Here is a 25020-nt window from a genome sequence, read left to right on the forward strand (position 1 = left end):
AAATGCATTGATGTTTCTCAATTGAGTTTCTAACATTTCTTAAATAAAGAATAAAAAGAAATATAAACATAAGAATGAATATAAACTTAAATATAGAATAAGTACAAATACAAAATACACTCGTTTTTACATCAATATAACTTAAATATAGAATGAATATAACTTTTTACACTCGTTTGACATTATTTTTCACAAATACAAAGTTTACTTTTTATAATCATTTTACACGAGTATTCAAATGGTTGTCGATTTATGTCAAACAATTTTTTTTAAGACTAGTTTTTTAATATGTTCGCGTATGCGTATATGGAATAAATCTATCGCTAAGTGCATAATTTTATTACGTTCTATGAAAATATTAAAATTATTTTATTAAAATAAAAAATATTTATTAAAATAAGAAGAACTATGTAAAATGATTTTAATTTTTTTTATTATGTTATTTGAAGAATGCAAATTAAATTATGATTGAAATATGAATGCCTCTTAGTTAAGTTTTAATCTTTTTATTGTAATTGTGTAATTTAACATACAGAATTGGTTATTCTCTAAATTTATCATTTAAATGCATCGGTTAACCAGTTAAATCATATATATATATATATATATATATATATATATAATTTGAAAAATTGTCATATTTACTGGACCAATGGTGAATCCCAAGTCACTATCGAGTAGACTCGGTATGACTCTCATATTGTGCTAGTTATAAAAGGTTAATTCAACTTAATATAAGATATCAATAACACTTTTAAAGCTTTTCTTAACTTGATCTCTCTTAAACATAATAAATATAATAAATAGGATATAATAATTAATATATAAAAGTAAATAAGTCAAATATAACTGTTAAAGAATAAACGTTATTCTTATTAAAGTATTAAGTTCAGTTCTTTGTCATTCAAACAAGACAACCTCTTTACTTCAACTTTTCTCAATATTCTTTTACTCTATCACATAAAATATACAATCTGATGATATAACATCATACTTCTCATAATTTTCATCTGTTGAAGGTATTTTCAGCCTTTTCAAGAAATATATATTATTGTTAGGTTCTCCAATTTATCATCGATAGTTATGGTGTATTCATGTTAGATTATTCAATTTTAGGCTTCTTTATGTCATTCTTTTTCTTCGTTCATGCAAAAACTAACATTAATCTCTTTGTTTTTCTATTCTCTCATCTTTTTTTTTCTCTCAGGTTTAATGGAAGGAAGACAAAGTTTTTTACTATCTTAGTAAAATTCTTTCTCATAAAAAAGGTTCAATTATTTTTTGTCCATGCATATTCAGGTTTTTTTTTCCTTTGTATTCATTGTCCGTGAATTTACACAAACTGGTTATTTCATTTTTGTCATGCATATGATGTATTGGCTTCAAATGGAAGTGGTTTGATGTGAAAAAACAAAAGGAATAAGTGATTTAGTATTTATATTAGAAAATAGTTGCGAATCAAATATTATATTTGTTAATGAAGAAAAACATTAGATTTTATGTATAAATAATAACAAATGAAAGTTTATTTTTATCTTATGTATTTTATTGTTATTGTAGAATCAACTACATTCATCTTTGAAAAAACATAAAAAGATTAATTAGTTATTTTCTTGTATCATATTATTTCCTTGAACTATTTAATGTGGAAATAATGGTACAGTTTAAATATATTTGTTGAATTATATTTTTTAATGTCGTGGAAAAATTTTATATATATATATATATATATATATATATATATATAAACTTGACAACTTTATTTAAACATACACTGAAATACCAATTTCACGATTCTCAATACATTGCTTTAAATTAAAAACATTAAATTTATTGTTGTTTTTTATTTGTTAAATAATATTTTTTTATCTTTATTATAATGCACCTTCTAGAGAATGTTGGTGGTCCCTTTTCAAAGTACTTTATAATTTCTCATATAAAACATAATATATTTTACTTATTTATCTTTATTAAAAACATTAAACATTTGTCTTTGGGATTTTTCTTTAATAAAGGGATGAAAAAATAATTTTGTTTAGAAATCATTTATAGTGTTCTACGTGAAATTAATGTTCTTTCTCAATTATTAAGTTTCTCATTCTAAAATAATGCTTCCACTTTTATGTGCTATCTAAAAAAATGCATTTTTGTAAGAAGATACTGGTATGTTCTATGAACAAACTACTTGTTAGATATGTCTTACAATGAGGACAAAAAATATACAAATAGATTATATTTGACATTGAAATATATATTTTTTATGTTACACACAGAGCATGGATCAACAATTTGGAAAAATAAATGATTACACAGATGCATACTTTGAAGGAATAATTCGTGCTTGTGAGGTAAATATTACTACATAAAAATTTTCTTATTCTTATATAATTAATTTTCACTCAATCATATATAATATCTAACATATTTTACTTTTGTAAAATATATAAATCAGAGCAGAGTAAGAATTCCAAAAGGTTTCTATAACACATGGAGTAATGAACTGGGCAAAGCAGTTATACTTGAAGATGATTATGGCAATATTTTTGCTGTGGAAATTGATGTTATTACAATAAACAATAAAGTTTGTGCTTATTTTAACAATGGTATGAATAGTTTGAAGGATTTCTACCACATTGAAGTTGGAACATTGGTTCATTTTAAATATGTTGGACAAGGTACCTTCAAAATTAGGTTTTCTATAACCCCAATTGGAGTCCCAAGGCCACCATTAGAAACCACTTCAAGGATTCAAAAGGGCACTAAAAGAATGTTATGGGAAAGTAATATTTTTGATGAACAATTGCCAATATGGAAAAAAATGGTTAGTTATAACATTTATAATATATGTTTTGTTATTTAATTGTATTTTTTTTCTGTTTTAACTATAAGTTTTAATGGGTAGGTTATTCCAACAAATGTGGTGAAAGATGAATTTATAAATGAAGCATCAAGTATTGGAGTGAAGTTACCAAACAATGTGGAAGAAGAATGGGAGATAATATGGAAGAATGGTAGAAGAGTAAATCAAGTTGTTCTTGGAAGAGATTGGTACAACTTTTGCGGAGAAAGGTTCACTTTTGGAAAGTAGAAGGGGATGAAAAGTTAAGTGAAAGAATAATGCATATTTAAATTTAAGTTAGTAGTATTTGTTATGATTTTTATTGACAAAACATTATCATTATTACGTTCTTACCTTTAAAACACTTTGATTGGAAATTTAAATATACAATATTTATAAAAAAAAAATATGTTTTTATTTAAAGAGTGATTTTTTACAAAAACTATAAGTGACAAAATGCGTCACTCCGTCAGCCCGTATTAAAATGGACGAATTGAGTTGAAGATTTCAACCCATCAGTCCATTTTGATATGTTTTATCAAACAATTTTGAAAATTGTGCTTTATATTAATTCCTACAAAATATATAGACTAAATATTTTATAATTTAATTTAAGGATGAAACATATTTTTTTCATAATAGTCTAAAAAAATATTTAATCCTTAATCAAAATAAATTTTAATTAATTACAAATATTATGTTATGATTATATAAGGATGTTCAACAATCTTACAAATCACAATCTTGTACTTTTTCAACAAAGTTTCATTATATATATTATAATATTATATTTAAAGACATAACTTCAGCATCTTCTAATCAATTAGTTATTGAAAAATAATAAACTTCAATTAATATATCGTAAGTAATTTCAGTTGAAGTGAGATCCAGTCAAATGAAAAAATTTCATGGCCAAATAAAATCAAATAAAAAATTAAATTAATTAAGATCGCAAACATTTTGAATTTATAATCAAATAAATGTGTTAGTAAGTACATGTTGTTGCCTAATTTATGTCTTCATTTCAACTGCAATGATAAAAAAAAGTTTTATTGAAAAGGAAACTAGAATAAACAAAGATAAAAAAATAGATAATAAATATTGTATCTAATATTTTGTCATATGTTAAGTAACCCACTTCATATAATTGAGTTAAACTCACCTTTTAGTTAAACTATATGTCAAACTTCATCAATTCGTTGTTCCTTTCTGGTTTTGAATGACTAAACACTTTTAAAGAGTTCTAACATCTTTTGCAAATATAAATATTCCAATAACATTTTTTTTGTTATAATTTTTCTTTACGTTAACAAGTCATCACAGTAGAAAGAACACTTGATATATTTATTCCCCACGATACCAATTTATTAAATATTTTAATTATAATATTATTTTTATGAAATTTAGTTTTAATTTATATATTAAAGATATTTATTTGTTACAATATAAAAGATAATCCTATACAAGGAAGCATACAGTACTGGTAAAGTAAAATAAACTAGAATCATTAATAAAACTAATTCAAACTTTCATATGCATATTGATATTTAAATTTCAATTATTTTGAATTAAAAATATCAAGTATTAATTTTTTTTGGTAAGAAGAGTAAAAAATGTTTAACATGATCTAAATAATTTTATTCACATGATGTATATGTACAAACAAATACTGTCGATATGTCCGAGTGGTTAAGGAGACAGACTTGAAATATATTGGACTATGCCCGCGCAGGTTCGAACCCTCTGTCGACAATTTTTTTGCAATAAATCATAATATTTAAAGTTATTTTATATAAATGGATCTTGAATTTATCAATAACGTCGATATGTCCGAGTGGTTAAGGAGATAGACTTGAAATCTATTGGGCTTCGCCCGCGCAGGTTCGAACCCTGCTGTCGACGATTTTTCTTTTTCAAATTTTCTCGCTAATCCTGATTTATTTCTTCATAAATGAAGCCACACATAAACTTGTTAATGATGATGTAGATATTTTAATCAATCTCATCAACAACTATACATCCTCCATCATTTGCACGCATGAAATACTCAATTTCAAAAGCAGATTATTTACCAAAAACTATTCAATATAGTCATTGTGAATCCTCCAAATTTTTTTAAACTTTCTTGCTTCAAGTATTTATGAAGAGGACAATTCATTTTTGCAAATTTATGTAAAGTGAGTATAAATTTATAAGGAGCATTTTCCCGGTTCTTCCCGTTCCCAAAAGTTTTAGATTTTTCATTTCTTATAGTTGACTTATTTATGGTTTAATATGTTGTTTTTTAAGAGACTTTTTGCATGGTTTTTCATTTTTCTACTTTGTTAAGATTTTTATGAAGTTATTTAAGATAGATTATTATATTGATTGTTGATTGAATTTTAGGTCATAGATATGGAACATGAACATGAGGACTCAACTTGTAGAGAAAACTAGACAATATCTTGAACTTCAAAAGGAGGTAATTTGAGTCATATAAACCATTCTCTGTATCATGAAGACGACTTTAGAGAGATATTGGGTTTTTAAGAAATGTTATGACGAATCACATTTCGAAACTGGAATTTGGTTTTGCAGTCTAACTTGCATTTTGCAGGTTAATTTGACAATTGCAAGTGTTCATTGTGGGTCTGCTTTTGGTTATTGAGAGGTTGTGTTATTAAAATTTAATTAAAAAACTTAACACTAATTGATTTCATTATATTACAATTTTATTGGTGACATGGTAAGATAGGCTATTGAGCATTAGTTTTGACTTTTGATTATGTTTATGTTATATTGTATAAAATTGATCATGGTCAGAAGATTTTCACTATTAAAAAAGTTTATATTTTTTGCTAATTTTATTTTAATTTTTTTTTATAAAAAATACTTACAAATTTTATTGCGGAAAAAAAGGTAATAAATTATTACTAATTCTTTTACAAAATATTTTGTATAAAATATTTTTTAAAAAAAAAAATATAGGAAATACTTGCGAATTTTATAATTTTATAAAAAATAATTATTTACGAAAAAATTACCTATCAATTAAAAATTTTAACAAATTTTCAAAAAGAATCTAATTGTAATATGAAAAATTCTAGTAATTTTTCTAATTTTACAAAAGCTACTTCAAACATTATATTTCAAATATAGCATGAATAGTCTTTATTAGTCTTGTTTTACATTTGCACTTCCATTCCATTTTAGGATGTTTTCTAATTTAAAAATGAAACGATGTGGCATAAATAAGACAAGTCTCCTAAATGAATTAATTCATTCCTTATTCTTTGACAGAGCTATATCTGAAATATATTTGCAAGTTTTAAAATAAATATTTGGTTGCTAACTTTATTGTGTTTGTTCAATTTGTTTTTTATTTTCGTTTTACATTCAATTAGATTCTCACTTTTGTTAATTTTTAGTTAATTTGCTCCTTTTTAATAATGGTGTTAAAATAGTTAATATTTTTTAACAATGCATGTCACGTGTCAACTCTTTTTGTTTTTAAATTTTTAAAATTTTTTAATTTTAAACAAATTATCCACATGTCAACTCACAATTGTGTCACATGTCAATGTCAATGCCACATGTCAGTTTGTAGTTTTATTATTATTATTTTTGTTCAATTTAGTCTATAATTAATTTTTCACTATGTATATTGGCCTATTCTACTAATCATTTCTGAATTGTACACATGTTTTTTTATTTAAATATCATCTCTATAAACTATATATAATTACATGAATATAATTATATAACTAAATTGTTTATTTGAATATAACAATAATTATATTAAATCTCATTAAGAAATAAAAAAAAAAAAAAAACTACTGGAACTAGTTTTCGAACCACTTACCCACTATCTGAGTCTCACTTTCTTCAAATTAACAGAACCCATCTTTCTTCAATTTCCAGAACATTTTTTCTTCAAATTGACAGAACATAAATCAACCCAACACACACCATGAACTAACTTGTATAGAACAATCCAATTAAAATTGAAGAGAGTGAGAGATGAAATTACTGAGAGTTCAAATTAGAAGCCACTGGGTTAATTAAATGGCAAATTTTTTTCGAGAACTTTAACTGGTTTGAACAACCTTAAAAACTGAAGAAAACATGTTCAAGAATTGTTTTTGAGCATCTAACATAAATCTTCAAAATTTGGTAAATACAGTACAATCGCTCTCCGTGTGGAACATCCTCTCTCTCTCTCTCTCTTTTTCTCTCTGCCTAAGAATACAAAACGCAGTTAAAGTAATTACAGTGTGTGTGGACCTCTGAACAGTGTCGTTTTCCCGCAACCAAACACCACCGCATGCATGCATGTTTTCTCTCTATACACATCCAACACCTTTCTTCTGCCAATTTTCGCAGTGCAAATTCCAACGTTCAAATCATTCATTCACTGCATCTACATTCTATCTTCCATTTCAGACTCCCATGCCACGTGTCCTCCAACCCTCACACAATGCTGATTCCACACATGCGCATGCTGCCATGAACATGGTGATGGTGATGATGGTTCACCATTTCGTGACACCTCCTTAACCCTTCGCTACTCCCTCCCACACCACGTAGCCTCCACTCTCCCACATTCTCTTCCTCTATTCTTTTCTCGTCTTCTTCATCTTCTTCTTCCATCATCTCTTCCTCTTCAAGATCTGACACCAGACGCAATGTCAACCGCCCGTTCTCTCGCCACGCATGCAGAATCTCCGCCCGCTCTATTCTCACTTCCGTCAACTCCAACCTCCCGTCTTTCCTCACCGGCCGGAGATAAAAACTCGGTTTACCGTTCCGGTTCAGCGACGACAGCGGCGGTGGAAATGTTCTCACCTTCCCTCTCCCCTCGGCCCTCACCGTCTTCCTCCTCCTCCTCCAGAAAACCTCCTCCTCCTCCTCGTCATCGATCGCATCCTCGTCCATGCAATTACTGTTGATTTGATCGGAGCTTTCAAAACCTAGATTCTCTGTGCAGGAGGCCAAGCCACCGCTTACGGTGCAAACCACATCGTCATCGAGGAATCCAATCTGTGTCTTCTTGGGCTGAGGCGGATTGCTGTTGGGCCTTAACATGGCGGACTCCAGAACGTTGGGAGGCCTGTGGATGTCTGTGGTGGCGAGCTCAAGGCCCAAAAGTGGGTGGTGGTGATAGTGGTGATGATGGTGACACGTGTCAGTGGAGGTGTTTCTCTTGAACAATTTGATCATGGCAGGGAAGACGATGGAGAAAAGAAAAGGAGGATAGAGGGAGATACCGATTGAGGTTGTCATCGCATAGTAACAATAATCATAATCGTAATCAAAACGCAGAAGCAGTTGTAAGAATTGGTGAGAAGGGATTTTTGAGAGAGAAGAAGAGAAAGAAGGTATTAATAAAAATGAGAAAGAAAGCATAGCATGGGCATGGGGTGGCAGAGTGAGAGTGCCAACCAAACAAAACGCAAGAAAAGGAAGGGCCTGTTTGTTTCAGAGTATGAGCTGGAATCCCTCATGGAGCAAACGGTGCCGGGTCCCACGTTGGACTCTTTCTTTTTTCTGTGGGTTAAATTTTTTTCATTTATTTTCTACTATTTTTATGGTCATACACGTTTTAGTCAAGGATTCAATTGCTGTCAAAAATTAGAAAACAATTTTTATTTTGGATATTCTCTTGTCACCGTTTGACCACCCGAACAAAATTAACAAACTGCAATTCCCAGGTCTTTGAATTTGAATAAGCGCGTTTGCAAGGCACAGACATTCACCCTTGGAGTTTGCGCAGGTTGTTCCTGCTCCAAGACCCAGGCATTGATCATTCATATGTTCTCGAAAAACAAAGTTGTATTATTTGTTCCTACCAGAAACATGATGTGGGTCCGAAAATTAAATTGCTGGTTATTCAAATCATTTCTACATCTGTTCTTATTTGAAAAAGTACTTTTCGGATCAAAGTTGTAGAGTTGTTCAGAAATACAAGTGTGTCTCTTTTGTGTTCTTTATAAATGTGACAAATTCATCTCTTGAGGGATGCTTGAATTTCTTCTAGGGTACGCCCCTTGGTCTCTGGCACCAGTATTGTCACGAACAGAACCGTGAAGCCACATATGGCAGAGAAGATGAAGAAAGTTCCTGAACAAACATAATGTGAGTTTTTGCTTTCTTGGTATTGTTTCTTTTTGTGGTCCATTTTGGGGTTTTTTTTCTATTGTAGGCAAATGGGATGGGTTTATTAAGTATATGGACAAATTTTTTAAAAATTACGGAAGTAGGCAAAACGTTTTGGGGGGGCACGTTTTCGTAAGAAGAAATCGTGTACCCCCAAACGTTTTTGTGGGTCAGCGTGGTCAGAGGGGAAATCGTGTGGAGGGTGAACGTTTTTGGGGGCGTAATCGATTACAGTTTGTTGTAATCGATTACTGCATGTTGTAATCGTGCAGGGGTATAACGTTTTTTAATCAGTAATCGATTACCGTGGTTTGTAATCGATTACTGAATGTGTTGCAGTTTTCTGCAGTTTTCTGGGTATTGTGTAATCGATTACGCACGTTGTGTAATCGATTACAAGCGAAATTTTTTGAAAAAAAAAAAACATTTCACTCGATAGGAAAACAATGATGTATAATGTAATCGAATATGAGATAAAAAAAACATTTCACTCGATAGGAAAAAACATTTCACTCGATACAACAACATCCGCGATCTCCGGGCTTTTGTTGGTTCAAGATTTGACAGTATAGATGCTCGGGTTGGACAACTTGAGGAAGACATGACTTATGTGCGGCGCCAATTTCCTCCATCTTAGATGCATTTCAAATGTTTATTTTCATTCAAAAACTTTGTATTTCTTTAATGCACTTTGACATTGATATTATTATGTTAGTACTTTAATTGATAGTCATTTTTTTTTTCACTACTATCACTATTTTTTTATCTCATATTCGATTACATTATACATCATTGTTTTCCTATCGAGTGAAATGTTTTTTTTTTTCAAAAAATTTCGCTTGTAATCGATTACACAACGTGCGTAATCGATTACACAATACCCAGAAAACTGCAACACATTCAGTAATCGATTACAAACAACGGTAATCGATTACTGATTAAAAAACGTTATACCCCTGCACGATTACAACATGCAGTAATCGATTACAACAAACTGTAATCGATTACGTCCCCAAAAACGTTCACCCCCCACACGATTTCCCCGCTGACCACGCTGACCCGCAAAAACGTTTGGGGGTACACGATTTCTTCTTACAAAAACGTGTCCCCCCAAAACGTTTTGCCTACTTCCGTAATTTTTAAAAAATTTGTCCATATACGTAATAAACCCATCCCATTTGCCTACAATAGAAAAAAAACCTCCATTTTGGTTTTCTCTTTTATGGGTGGAGTTAGTATTCTCACAAGGAATTAAGAGTGAGCATGAATGAACCTACCTGCGGAACTCCAACTCATGAGAAAGTTAAAAGCATATGACACAATCCAAGAACACAACCAGCTAACCAAAGTCACAAGACTTCCTGCAGAGCCTTTCACATTAATGGGAAATATCTGGGGATCATAAAAAAAGGTAATTCACTACACTCATTAACTTCTCATGATCTCCATTTTTTGTTTCATATATGTGTTCAGAAACTACCTCAGACATTATAACCCAGGGGATTCCCCCCATGCCAAGAGAGAATGATCCTGTATATACCTGATCATTTCAAAAAATAACTGTTTCTCAAACCAGACAGTGGTATCAGATATGTGGATTTATTTCAACACAGGTAACATTCTGTCATGTCATCTCAATATCATAAAACAAAGTAATGAATTTGAATTTGTGTTTTGTTATTGTTATTATTATCCAATTAAATGCATAAGATTGCATAATGTGGTCAAAGATTCAAATAATGGTGCATTATTGCTTAAACATTGTTATTGAAAAATCATCACCAGTACACCGACAAGTGCCAGAATGGGACTGGCTTCCTTCCATTTATGTAGGTCCTGCATGAGGCAAGCTCAATTAATTGATCATTTTGAAATAACTAAATTGAAAAAAGAAGAAAAAAAACTTGGTAGAGCAGGTTTTGTTTGTTATTCAAAGAACCTGCAAGAAGAATGATAGGGCTGCAAGAAAGCATCCTAAGCATGTTCCTGAAGCAGAGACCTGCATAAAGCTAAACATTTTGGATTCAGATCTTACATATCAGCACAAAACAGAAGAAACAAAACATCATCTTTTTCTACCAGCAGAAGTGGTCGTCTCCCAGATTTATCCATCAAAAGCACTCCCAAAGCTGTCATTGGGATCTATGAAGATACAAGTGAAGAGAAGTCTCACCAAAACAGTGGCATATTATCTCATTCTATACATATTAAGAAGGCATGCGAATGAACTGTATGAAGAGAATGAAGAACCTGAACTGCAACCATTGCTATCATTCCAATACTTCCCGAAAATCCTGACAATTGTGTTGTAAGTTTAATATTCTCATGACCATCTTCCTTATCAGTCATATGTTAGAAGCATTAAAAAAAAAAAACATGCATGTACCAGCAGAGATGAATATAGAACTTGCATAAAAAGCAATGCCGTTAACCCCTCCAAACTGTTGCAGTATCATAAGACCAACTCCTACCTAACAAAGTAAATAAAAAATACCATAAGAATCTGCAAAAAGAACAGGAATGTCTGCAAGAAGGAGGATATATATCTTAGAAAGCTTAGCTCACAGTAAGTGACTTCAAATACTGCAACTGAAATAAGCCAAAAATGGTAGCTTCTGTTTCGCTCTGAAGGGCTTCGGTAAAATCCTACAATAAATACAACACAAAATAATGTGTTACACTCTTAGGCTTGTTCTACCACCCCAATACTCTAATGAACAAACACTATATGTACTCTAATTTCAGTGGCCTCTTCAGAAACATCAGCATTATTTCCTCTAAGACTCTGTAGAACGGATTCACTCCTTTCCCAGTGACCAAATTTTGCCTGCAGAAGATTTCAAACTATCACAAATTTGCAATGTGTTTGTCTAACATGTAGGGATTCCAATTATTTGACACGAGTGACTGAAAATCTCAGTTGCTTGTGTGAATCATGTTATGTCCCACAGCACATCAACAAAAATATCTCAAACAACTCACCAGCCACCTAGGAGATTCGGGAATGAAGAATAGACCCAAAAGTTGTACGAGACAGGGAATAGTTCCTGAGATAAAGAAAGAAAATGCCACATAAATTGCAACCTTTGTTAATTTCACTTTGATAGATGAAAACCATGCATATGAGCATTACCTATTAGAGCCAAAATCCTCCAATTTAAGAACGCTCCAATAAGATAAGTTAATGATACCCCACAACAAATCATTAACTGTCAAAAGAAACTCCAGATAGGGATTTAAAATAAGCCTATTACTTGCAATGGGAGTAAAGTGATACTCAGAAAAGAATCATAACTTTTTTACCTGATGAACTGTGGTGAATCCCCCTCGGAGATTCTTGGGTGTTATTTCAGCTACATAAACTGGAACCTATTATGGAAACAGAAGAAACAAACCCACTTGTTTTTGTTTTGAGTGACTGAATTCCTCTCGAACTGCATTTGTGAAAAACTAAGAGTCACAACAATTACCACATAAGATAGAAGGCCCATTCCACATCCTACCAAAAATCTTCCAATGTAAAGCCACCAACCAACCTTCAAACAAGCACCAAGTGTCAAATAACAACGACTTAACTTGTGTGCAAATCTCAAGGTTTACTTTATCATCAAGTTAATTGCTCATCGAAACGATATTTTGCTTGTATAGGCTTATATGAAAGTGGCGTGTAAGGATGGTAAACCTTTGAGAATGCTATGGCAAGCCATCCCAAGATGCAGAACACTTCGGAGAAACCCATAGCCTGTTTTTGAAGTAAGACATGCGTTAGGAATTCAAGGTGGGGGAAATTGTTAGAAATTTAAGATGACCATATATAAGTAGAATGATCTACAAACTTATTAACTTAAAGTTTTTGGTTAAAAACGGTGTCCTAATTTCTTATATAAACTTTCAGAACTCTTTAATACCAAATCTTCCTCTTTTCTTGAAATAGTTCAGTGATATCAGAATTAATGGTATCGGAGACTCCCACTTAAGGAAAAGAATGAGACTTCTAAGTCTTACATTTGGTGAAATGAGTAAGATGACCCATATAAATAGATAGACTCAAAAACCTATTATCTTAAAGTTTTTGCTAAAACTTATGTCTTGAATTCTTATATAAGCTTCTTCACAATTTACTTGTGTCAAATCTCTTGTTTTCTCCCTTTGAAATACCTAACGACATGAAACTTTCATTTCAAAACACAAATTGAATAAACTTACAGCTCTTCGACCTGCGTAATCTGCTATTCTACCACTTATGATAGCCCCAATCATTGCTCCAATCGTCAGTATTGATCCAAAAATCGAATACTGCACAAAACGAGGCCAATAAAAAAGGCATTAAATGTTCAATGTTGAATACATGACAAACTAAAACAAAGGTCGTGATTCAAAGTTCAAACCTCAGCCACGCCGAGATTGAGATCATCCATGATTCCATTTTGAGCAGGAGACGAATATCCAATCTGCAAAATTCACACACCGACAATGGTACTTCCAAATTCTCATAAAATTGCCAAAAGCAAAAACGTGTGAATGTGAACTTACAGCAGACCCAAAAACGTAAGAACCAGAGACAGCAACAAGGGTGGTAAGTATAAGAATAGCTGGTACCGACCAAGTTTCTTTCTGCCTCTTTTCCTCACACTCAACTCCATCGTTACCATGATAAGCTTGCAATGTTTCTGGGGAAAGCAAAGGAATTGAAAATTCTCTCGGTTCAGCACTATTAGTACCGTCCATGGTTCCCAAGAAACAGATTTAAGAGCCACTGAGAATTTTTAAGGTTGCTCGTGACAGTAAATGAATCTATGAAGAACAGTGCTTTGTGAGGTCCAAAAATGACAAGTGAGGACGACAGTGTTGGAGATAAGTGTTTGTGTATTGTTGACTCGCGATACAGCGTTTGTTGTTTTGAACTCAACTTCATTGGAGGGACTGTGACATGTTTTTTGATACTGGGCATGTGGAATCTGAATTGATAGGCATAGATTTTTTTAGGATGTGTCATCACAAGCTTGCACAAAATGCCAAGAGCTCCAAGCTGTGGCATTCTGAAAATCTTACCTTTTCTTGCATGTGATGACTAAGTCCTGAAGATTCTTTTGTGTCGTCCCTGAGTCTTTAAAGTATGATATTGATATATTAAAAAATTTATAATATACTTTAAATTAGTAAAATTAGTATCCTTCAATATATTTTAAAAACACAAAACAAAAAATAAAATTAAAGATTCAATACATAATCCAAAGTGGTGATGAGAGATGAAGCAGTAACTTAGATATTTTTGTGTGAAGCTATTTATATTTTATTTTCAACCCAACATCATTAATTTTTTAATACAAGATTAAAATGTTACTTTTGACTATATTTCTACTTTTAATGGAAAGCATTTTTTTTAATTACAACTCAAATTTAAGTTCCTGAAAAAAAAACGTAATCATTTTTGTCGACAACAATGTAATCCACTTAAGTAACTTTATTTATATTATATTAATCTCGAACCACTTATATTGTTGTGTGAAGCGTATAACATACGATATAAAATATTTAGACAAAAGTATAAACTTTAAGTATCCAATTTAAAAAAAAAATATATATATATATATATATATATACTTAAAAAAAATTTGGTAAATAAAAAACATTTAAGTTATATCTTTACATAATCAACTTTATTTGGATTTAGTTATATTTATAATAATATACAAAGGAATTTACCCTAATTTGTTTTCATATTTTACTCATAATAATATTTTTAAGTCACAAATTTAAAAGAAAAAGAAATAATGAGATATTGGAAAGTGACTAGCATGGATTGTAAAAGTAAGTGTGCACATTAATTTCTTGTTTTCATATTATAAACAAAATAAATTAAATATATTATACATTTTTATATATATAAATTCTAAGACAGCAAATAAAATTTACATACACATACACAGAGTCCATGTTTTTGCTAATACTGACAATTTTGATATGTTACCGTACATTGCACTGATTAAATTGGATATTGGACAAATAATACAATCACAAAAAATTATTGTGACTTGGTGATTGTTGTCTCCATGATTCAAACTTATGTAACTTTTGAATAAACTTTTTACACGAAACCCCATCAGTGTGCAACTTGCAGAAATTCTGTTGCAGAGAAATACCAAAATTCATATCTCATAAGCTATTCAAAGAAGCTTGAATTTCCTCCAGTGTACGCCCCTTGGTCTCTGGTACTAGTTTTGCTACGAAAAGAACAGTGATGGCACATATGCCAGAGAACAAGAAGAAAGTTCCTGATCCAACACAACCAAAACATAAATTTTACACATATATATAAGAATAAGGAAGTTCCCTGTTTTTCTTAAAATACTTCTTTAAATTAGGATGTTTTACTGATTTTTGTGCCTTGTCTCTTGAGGAAATTAAAGGAAATAAAAGTAAATTGAAGCTTACCTGATGAACTCCAACTCATGAGAAAGTTGAAAGTATATGCAACAATCAATGAACATGTCCAGTTAACCAAGATTACTAAGCTTCCAGCAGTGCCCTTCACATTAATGGGAAATATCTGAAAAAAAAATGTATATATGAACAACATTCATGTGCTGAGGATTTATTATATTTCAATCTTAATTTGATGAGTCGAAGCATAGTTGAACAAAGCTACCTCGGACATTATAACAGACGGAATTCCAGACATGCCTAGCGAGAACAATCCCATGTATAACTGCTCATCAGGAAAAGTAAAACCAGAATTGCATTTATCTATCAGTCATTCAATCCATGAGTAAACCAGTCTGAATATGCAACATGAATTGAAATTTTGTCGGAGAATTAAACTGAGACAACATTAAAGTCCTAAATTTGGTCTTACTAAGACAGATACAAGGCCAGTGAAAAACATAAGACAAGGATATGGAGAAGATGCATGTGTTGGTATAGTTAGAAGAGCATTACCAGTACACCAACAAGCGCTATAAAGGGACTTATTGACTTCCATTCCTGTAAATCCTGTATCAAGCAAGCCAAATTGTTCTTAGAAATGTTCAAAAAACAAATGATTAAAGCAAAGATCTTCTATCAAAAGAAAAGAACCTTCAAGAAGAATGATAGGGCTGTCAGGAAGCTTCCTACGCATGCTCCTGTGGAAGAAGCCTGTGTAAGAGTCAAAATTTTGGATGAGAATTAACAGAACATGGAAACAAATAAAATTAAAAATTAAAAAAGGAAAAAAGGAAAAAAGGAAAAAAAAAAAACAGTTTGACCAGTTTACCAGTAAAAGTGGTCGTCTTCCACATTTATCCATCAAAAGTACTCCTAAAGATGAAAATGAGACCTATAAACACAAATAATAAGACTATGTGAAGAGAAGACCCTTGAATCCAAAATGGCACTGATTTCATCTTGTATAGAATTGAGCACACAGAAGTAATGAAATTGTGTAAACAGAAATAAAAACCTTGAAAACACCCACTGCTATTGTTCCAATAGTGTCTGAAAACCCTGTGAAAAAGAAGAATTTTTGCTTAATGAATCATGCACAAATCTGGTATTCTCTGATTTTTTTTTTTTCTTATTTGGCATATGTTAGAAGGACCTGCACCTACCAGCAGAGATAAATATGGAATTTGTATAGAAAAGAATGCCACTAATCCCTCCAAACTGTTGCAGCATCATCAAGCCTACACCTACCTAAACAAGTAACTAAATACCGTGAGAGCCTGTAAAACATTAAGATAGCCTAAATGAATGGAATGAATTTAGAAATTAGAATGCTCACAGTAAGTGTCCTTAAGTACTGCAACTTAAATAAGACGATAAAATTGCCCTTTTCTGTGTGTTGCTGAAGGGCTTCTGTGTATTCCTACAAATGAAGGTACAGTGCAAAAAATGTTATATATTAAACTTTGTGTCCTAGTAGTAAGATCATAACGCAAACAAGAACTTGTTGTATACTCTGATTTCAGTGGCCTCTTGATAAACATCAGCATGCTTTCCCCTTAGGCGTTGTAAAGCAGATTCACTCTCTTTCCACCGACCAACCTTAGCCTGCAGAAGATGACATGTGTTGAATCTAATCATTTAACAAATAGAAGAAAAAACTTGGTTGCTTGTGTGATATATGTCCAACATGCACTGATCAAAGAGCAAAATTCCAGAAGCTAAGAACAACTCACCAGCCACCTGGGAGAATCAGGGATGAAAGGAAGAGTTAGAAGGTGCACAATAGAAGGAACGGTTCCTGAAATAAAGACAAAAAATTATATGAGTTACTTGGAACCCTTTTTAATTTAGTTTTGTGAAAAAGAGGAACATAAGTAATAGTACAAGTATATTTACCAATCACTGCCAAAATCCGCCAATTCAAAAATGCGCCAATAAGATAAGTTAATGACAACCCACAACAAGTCATTAACTGTCACAACAATACCAAAAAGAAATTTAAAGTAAGCCTTTGAGGGAGACATGATACACAAAATAAGAGTAGAATGATTTAGGTGATATCATTTATAGTATTCCTTTACCAGATGACCTTCGGTAAATGCTCCTCTGAGATTCTTGGGTGTTATTTCTGCTATATAGACTGGAACCTAATTTGCAGAGGGAGCTGTGTTATATGTATTTCTTGATTGACTGAATAAAATTAGTTTGAATTGCAGTCATGACATATCAAACGTTAAAGTAATTACCACATAAGATATGATGCCAACCCCACATCCTATCAACATTCTTCCAATATAAAGCCACCAAGAAACCTTCAAACACGGAATGTTCAATATCTTAGACTGAATTTTAGGAAATTAACCCTGTGCCTTTGGGAGTAAAGTAACCAATCAACTCAGAAATAGTTTTGCTTCAGCCTTGTTAGAAAAGAATCTCGAATATGAGTACACTTCAATTTGAGAAATCTGGGAAGAAAAGAAATTATTGGCAAACCTTTGAGAATGCTATGATAACTGATCCCACGATGCAGAAAACCTCCGAGAAACCCATGGCCTTCATGGAAAAATGCAAAATAACCAAAAGTAAACAACAGTACCCATTGAAACTAAAACTAAGAGTAATCTGTATCAGACTTACCAATCGACGACCCACATAATCTGCTATTCTACCACTTAAAGTGGCACCAACGATCGCTCCAATCGTCAATATTGAACCAAAAGTTGAGTACTGCAAAAGTGCATAGAGTTTAACTTAAGGCATAAACGGTCAAATAAACAAGAACCAATAAACTATAAGGAGTGAATTTAGAAGAAAACTTCTTAGGTATTGTTAGTTTCATCTTAAGAATCTATGTACGACCTTTAATCAAACATCTATTACACAAACAATCGAGGTGTCCTCAAGTAAAATTAGAGAATACCATAAAAAACATACTCAACTTACAACATCCGAGTTTTACAAGGAACATTCAATTTCCAATAAAGTCAACTGTTCTTACCACGGCGACACATTTTAAGAAAGATTACAAAAACAAAGGATGTTAGGTGGTAACCTCGGCGACAGAGAGATGCAGGTCGTGCACGATTCCATACTGAGCAGGGGAGGAATATCCGAGCTGCAAAAAGAGGTGTGTGATGTGACAGCAAGAACATAAGTGGTGATTCTGAACTGTGATGAACCAAAATGTGTGATCGATCACTTACAGCATACCCAAACACGTAAGAACCAATTGTAGCAGAAACGGCGGTGAAAACAAGCATAAATGTCATCTGAGAATCTTCACTTTGCTCAATTTCATGGAAATCAACTCCATCTTTGTTCGTGGATAGCAGAGGAGCTGAAGACTCGCTTGCTTCACTGCCTTTGACACCCATGAGTGATGATTCCTTCACTGCAAAGTTTCCACCACACGACCAAACACTCCACACAAGTTGTTTTGAACTGAACAAGAAAGCTTAGCAGATAAACATGTGGTTCTGTATCCGATTCATAGCACAAGAACAAAATGGCATATTTAATATTTTATTATTAAAATAACTGTCAGCCAGTTGTTGGGAGAAAAAGTAGTTGAAAAAAATATTTTTCGATGTGTATTTTCAGCCATTTCATTATTCTACGACTCTTCTTCTTCCACGTTATCTACAACAAAAATCTACGACTTTTTTATTAAACGCTTTTCATATTTTATTTAAATTAGTATTTTATTGAGATATTTTTGGATAATTTGAATAATTCTTTTTTTAGATATGACATATGTTAATTCACTTCTTTTATGAGAGACTTAAATTTTGTAAACCTTTCAACTACTTCTTTGAAAAAAGTTGAAAAATTGATTGCGTGAATATCTTTACAAGATTTTCATTTATAAATTCGTACAATATAATGTTTTAAATTTTTAATAACATAATTTCGTAAAATCGCGGAATGGGTTTGTATTGGGTGTGGTGAAGAGCACGTCAGAACCCGTTGTCAATATGTTTATTTAAAAAACAACATTCATTTCACGTGGTTTTTTACTTTATGTTTTATGAGATTTTTAGAATATTATGCATACAATACAAGTATCTTCTTTACTTTAAATACTTTAAATTATTTTTTGTTCTAGTGCGTATCACATGATCATATGCTAATTTCAACAAAATCAAATGGATTTTACGAAGACGGATGAAATTTAATAATGTTATGGTGACTTATATCATAATTGATCAGATTAAATCACGTGCAATTATTGAAAGAAGTTTTAGTTAGGTGTCATATCAATTCGGTAATGTCTGGATTTATATTATTAACAAGTGCGAATTACGTATTACATGTGTTATTTTAATTACTGTGTTTTTAATCTTTAAAATTTAGAATCATTTCTGAGGAAATTGAAAATATTTATTTTAAATTTATAGAAATGTAATTTTGAATTTACAAGCGTAGAACCAAAATAATTTTATAAGCATTAAATTTTATTAAGTTTTGAGATTAAACTAATTTGATAAATTGCGAATTTAATATAAAATGCCGAGTATTAATCTTATAACTTATGAATTTTATAAATGTACACTAATAATCTCAAAATTTATATTAACTATATTTAGTAAATAACTATAAAAATATAAATTGTTTACTGTAAAAAAAATATTATACATCAACAAAAAGAATAAGAAAAACAATTACCTTCAAAACTCAAATAAACACATGCGAATCAATCAAATTAGGAAAAAAACATACTACGTTCCATCATGAGTTTCAATAATGTTAACGGGTAAGAAAATTATTTTTATTAAAAAATACATTAAAACATAGAGGACTGTAAGCATAATTTCATCTAATATTATTTCATTTCATATAATATTATTTTATTTTATGTATTTAAAAATATTATTTAAGTATGAAATAATATATTTTATGTTTAACTAGTCCTTATTAGTTTATCATTTAGATAGTGAGAGACAAAAAGGTTGGTATAATGAGATAAATATGAATTTTAAACATTAATGGCCAATGTATTATGCATATAAAATAACATAACACTATTTTTAACCAAAAATATGATTAAGGTAGGGATGGCAACGGGGCGGGGCGGGTACGGGTATCATGATCCCATCCCCATCCCCATAATAAAAATTCATCCCCATCCCCATCCCCAAACTCAACGGGTATACAACTTTTGACCCATCCCCATCCCCACCGGGTAACGGGTATTTTCTTATACCCATACCCATACCCATTTTTTTATTGTTCCATATATCAATTAAATATTTTTTATAAAAAAAATTTAAAAATCACACCAACGGAATCATGATACTATCAAAATATTCAATATTAAAATAACATCCTCTTTTTTATTTTCATGATGTCAAATATTAAGAAAAATATTATAATAGTATAAATCTCAAATTAAAGTATCAAATAACAACTAAATAAAATTCAAATAATTATATAAAAGCTAAAAAATTACACATTACTAAAATTTTATAATAACCAAAATATTTATTAATTTTACAAATGATCAGTGGTTTCATTTGCATTCGATCCACCTACACATAGAAAAAAAATGAAAAATTAGATATGATATAATAATTGAAATTGAAAATTTTAATTACTAGAATATAATGTACCTTCTTCATCAGATTCATTTTCACTCATGAGAACATCTTTTCCTTTTAATTTTTTAACACCTACAAACACCAAATGTAGAATATTAGATGAGAATTCACAAAAAATACTAACAAAAAATATTAATAAATTTGAGTAACTTACCTAGATGGTTTGAGTTCCATATCCAACTTCTTGTACACATCAAAGCCTCTATAGTAATATGATGAAGTCGACTACGGTGAGAAGTTAATATCTGACCACCAGTACTAAAAGCAGATTCAGAAGCTACAGTTGTTATTGGAATAGCTAAAACATCCCTTGCAATTGCTTGAAGGGTTGGAAACATTAACCCATTTGTTTTCCACCATGATAGGATATCAAATTCTTGTGTAACCGGCAAATTATCTTCTTCCAAGTAATAATCCAACTCTGTTTTCATAACTGTAGTTCTAGATTTTTTCTTTTTTGCCATAAACTCTAAAAATTCATTCGCATCATTATCAACATCCTTTCCCAACTCCAATGATGTAGCTCTATAAGAAGAAGTTTCATTCTTTTTTGATTGATATTCCAAAACCAAATCATAGCACATTTGACGAATCCTACTAAGTTTCAGATCAAAATCATTACCATACAATTTATAAAAATAATATTCTAACATGTCCATCTTGTACCTTGGATCTAAAACTGAAGCAATTGCCAATATGTTATATAACAAAAAACAAAGAGAATGAGAAATATGTTATATATATATATATATATATATATATATATATATATATATATATATATATATATATTATATTATATTATATTATATATTATATTACTATGTATATATATATATTATATGTGTGGATATCTTATGTTTATATATATATATATATATATAATTATTTATATATATTATATTATATTATATATTACATTATTATTACTATGTATATATATTATATGTGTGGATATCTTATGTTTATATATATTTTTTTATAGATATATATTTATTTTAAGTATATATTATATTATATTATATAATAATATAAATATAATAATATATATTATATTATTATGTATATATATTATATGTATATGCGTAGATATTTTATGCTTTTATATATATATATATATATATATATATATTTCTTTTAAATTTTTATAAATTTGTAATGTTATAAATTTGTTTATAAAAGATCTCACTAGTTAAATGATTAATTTGTTTTATACGTATATATTATATATATTATATTATATTATTATGTATATATATTATATGTATATTATATTATATTATATTATATTACATGTATATGTGTAAATATATATATATATATATAAGTATATTTTATTTATATGTATATATACTATATTATATTATATTATATTTTATGTGTAAATATATTATTTATTTATATATATTTTTTAGATTATTTAATAAATTATAAATAGTTTAGTAATTTAAGCGGGGACGGGTATTTGGGCGGGTATATATATATCCCCATCCCTATCCCCATCCCCAGTTGAAAATTTCGGGTATTACCCATACCCATACCCATACCCAGTCAAAGCGGGGATTCCCCGTCAAAACGGGGACGGGTTCGGGTGATACCCACGGGCACGGGTTTATTTGCCATCTCTAGATTAAGGTAACGTTACTTTAAGATTATTTACTATTTGTTTGAAAGTAAGTGGAGATAATATGCTTCAATTCCTTTCAAAAGAATTGTGAATAAATGAGAGAATATTTGAGGGAGACTGATGAAATTCTATATTTGGTAAGATGATTTAAAAACCACATATTACTTTTAAGTCAATTCTTCACTCTTTTAAACATTTAAAAACCTAAAGAATTGCAAGAGGAGAAAGACATATAAACTATAAACAACATACTTAATAAAAAGAGTTAATAAAGTTGACCAACATTATTATAATAACATATATTACATGTGTATCAATATTATAATATATGATAATGATATTTAAATTTTTTTTATCTACTTTTAGTTTATTATTTTAGTTACTTTTCAATTATTTATTTTAAGTTTTTTTTTAATAATACAATATGATTGATCTAAAAATAATTAGGACGATAAATTAAAAACCTTTTCAATTATTTATTTTAAATTCTTTTTAATAATATAATATATGATCTAATGATTAGAACAATAAATTAAAAACCGGTAAAAAAATGGGTAAAAGAAATCCTTATACTATAATATAAATGATAATTAAATTGATGACTACCGCTTCTAAACAAAATAGATCTCTAATTTGTCGAATAATTTTAGAATAAAAAAATAGTTTCATTACTTATGCATTCATAACATGTAACCTAATATTGTATCTAAATTAAAATATATATATATATTTAAAACCATCCGTACTAAATTAAAAAGGTAAAAGTTTATGAAGTAAAATATCTTTTGTATTTCCTTATTTGTCTAAATTTATAATTATATAAATACGTGAATTTAGTCCTTTTAATCAAATTTTGGTAGGTTTATTTGATGTTTCGTACACATTTCAAAATTATTTTTAAGTTGTTTATACTGTTTAACACATTTTTGTTTTAATGTTAAGTCAAATACTATTATGAAACGCGTTTGAAATATCAAATAAATTTAACAAAATTTGATAAAAATGACTAAATTCAAGACATTTCAAAAGATGAAAAACTAAATTAGTTTAAAGTTTCGAAATGAACTAATTCCAAAATTCACTGAAAAAGAAAAACATATTTAATCCTTATATAAATAACTATGCTATAAAATCTCAATTATTCTAAAAATTTACAGTGATTATTGTAAAACCCTAGAAAATGGCGTTTTAAAAGTGATAGTGGTTTAAAAATAGTGAGACTCAATTATTTTAATATTAAAAGATTTTAGTATAAATAGAATTGTTATAAACGAGTTTCATTATTTTAAAACACACAATCTCTCTAGAAACCACTTTTCTAGAGTTCTCTGACTTCTCTCTAGAGGTTCTGTCTCTCTGGTCGTCTGATTGAAGAACCGAGACCGTAGGATTGATCCTCTCGGCGAGCTCTTCAAATTGGACCGATCAGTTTCTCTGTTCGCGTAAGTTGAGTTTTCGCTCTTTATTTTAGTCTTTTTTCTGTTTTCTGTTGCATGCAGGCCCTCTTTCGCTTGCATGCGACGTTTTAATCATCAGTATGAGTCTCTGTTGATCAGTGATCATAACGGTATGTCCTGATCGTTCTTGTGATGTTTCTATGTGTAGATAGAGCATCCTGTGGAGTTAGAGGTGTTGACGTTTTTAAGGCGTTGACGTTTATAAAGTTGTCTAAACGGGATAACAGGTAAGGGAAGCTAACTGTTTTACTTGAATTTCATCTAGAAATCATTCTGATGACTTTGAATTACATGATTGATTGTTGTATGAGTTCTTGAATTGTGTAATTGAGTGTATACTTGGATTGTGCTAGATTTCTTTACTGTTGCATGTGAGAACAGATTGGGAATCTGGTATTTTCGCCTAAGCGAGCAGCTCTCGCCTGAGCGAAAACACCAGAAACTCATCCCTTGTTTCTGTGCGAGATCTCGCCTAGGCGAGCCAGTCTCGCTTGAGCGAGAGTCACTCTCGTCTAAGCGAGACAACTTAGCCTGAGCGAGAATTCGCCCAAAGTTTGGGTTGTTCTCTGTTTTGAGCCTCGCTCAGGCGAGAATGACTCGCCTAAGCGAGAGAGCCTTTTTGCCTAGGCGATACCTTCTAGCTTGGGCGATAAACCCTGCAGTTGAGTGTTATTTCTTTGTTTCTAATGGATGAAGCTATGTTTGAATGTTAAAATATGAACTTAGTTATGATATGCATGAATTGTTATGACTGGTAATATGTGCGGTGAAATTGCATGAAGTTGGAATATGAGAAGAAGTGGTTGAACTAGGATTTCAAGGAAAATTCTAAGAGGAATGTTTTAGTGTATGTAAGGACATAAGGACTCAGTTTTGGTTGGTATCCTGACGCTCCTAGTAACCATTAAGACTCATGTAGAGTATGATGGATTACGTCGG

General features: G+C 30.5%; 4 protein-coding genes and 1 non-coding gene across 7 annotated transcripts; 2 read left to right on the forward strand and 3 right to left on the reverse strand.

The window, feature by feature from the left end:
* The first annotated feature begins 2276 nt into the window (after window positions 1-2276).
* On the forward strand, window positions 2277-3088 carry LOC146885873 (uncharacterized). Its single transcript, XM_085675121.1, has 3 exons — window positions 2277-2348; window positions 2453-2821; window positions 2903-3088. The coding sequence occupies exons 1-3, from the start codon at window positions 2277-2279 to the stop codon at window positions 3086-3088; spliced, it is 627 nt and encodes a 208-aa protein (XP_085531247.1).
* Window positions 3089-4659: 1571 nt separating this feature from the next.
* On the forward strand, window positions 4660-4741 carry TRNAS-UGA (transfer RNA serine (anticodon UGA)). The gene has a single exon. It is a non-coding gene; the product is annotated as a tRNA-Ser (tRNA).
* Window positions 4742-6946: 2205 nt separating this feature from the next.
* LOC114187179 (uncharacterized) lies at window positions 6947-8536 on the reverse strand. Its single transcript, XM_028075343.2, has one exon. The coding sequence runs from the start codon at window positions 8222-8224 to the stop codon at window positions 7289-7291; it is 936 nt and encodes a 311-aa protein (XP_027931144.2). The 5' UTR covers window positions 8225-8536; the 3' UTR covers window positions 6947-7288.
* A 144-nt stretch (window positions 8537-8680) lies between these two features.
* On the reverse strand, window positions 8681-14046 carry LOC114187177 (Major facilitator superfamily protein). Of its 3 annotated transcripts, XM_028075339.2 has the most exons (18): window positions 13508-14045; window positions 13363-13425; window positions 13181-13270; window positions 12657-12716; window positions 12445-12510; window positions 12278-12343; window positions 12108-12183; window positions 11957-12021; window positions 11709-11801; window positions 11540-11620; window positions 11361-11445; window positions 11225-11268; window positions 11054-11116; window positions 10914-10973; window positions 10757-10810; window positions 10455-10514; window positions 10252-10366; window positions 8681-8938 (listed from the first exon to the last, which is right to left on the reverse strand). In XM_028075339.2, the coding sequence occupies exons 1-18, from the start codon at window positions 13700-13702 to the stop codon at window positions 8823-8825; spliced, it is 1452 nt and encodes a 483-aa protein (XP_027931140.2). In that variant the 5' UTR covers window positions 13703-14045; the 3' UTR covers window positions 8681-8822. The 3 variants fall into 3 exon arrangements, with proteins under 3 accessions (XP_027931140.2, XP_085530669.1, XP_085530670.1); XM_085674543.1 differs by lacking the exons at window positions 11957-12021; window positions 12108-12183 and adding an exon at window positions 12051-12107 and having other exon boundaries at window positions 13508-14046; XM_085674544.1 differs by lacking the exons at window positions 11957-12021; window positions 12108-12183 and having other exon boundaries at window positions 13508-14044.
* A 746-nt stretch (window positions 14047-14792) lies between these two features.
* On the reverse strand, window positions 14793-18897 carry LOC114187178 (sugar transporter ERD6-like 5). The gene is made up of 18 exons (XM_028075342.2): window positions 18604-18897; window positions 18453-18515; window positions 18038-18127; window positions 17894-17953; window positions 17647-17712; window positions 17482-17547; window positions 17297-17372; window positions 17134-17198; window positions 16913-17005; window positions 16737-16820; window positions 16564-16648; window positions 16416-16459; window positions 16230-16292; window positions 16052-16111; window positions 15914-15967; window positions 15624-15683; window positions 15410-15524; window positions 14793-15249 (listed from the first exon to the last, which is right to left on the reverse strand). The coding sequence occupies exons 1-18, from the start codon at window positions 18772-18774 to the stop codon at window positions 15131-15133; spliced, it is 1434 nt and encodes a 477-aa protein (XP_027931143.2). The 5' UTR covers window positions 18775-18897; the 3' UTR covers window positions 14793-15130.
* Between the last annotated feature and the right edge of the window lie 6123 nt (window positions 18898-25020).

This window comes from Vigna unguiculata, chromosome 6 (assembly GCF_037176805.1).
Source record: "Vigna unguiculata cultivar grain cowpea cultivar isolate G323 ecotype 2 chromosome 6, ASM3717680v1, whole genome shotgun sequence".
In the NCBI taxonomy this organism is placed as follows: domain Eukaryota; kingdom Viridiplantae; phylum Streptophyta; class Magnoliopsida; order Fabales; family Fabaceae; genus Vigna; species Vigna unguiculata.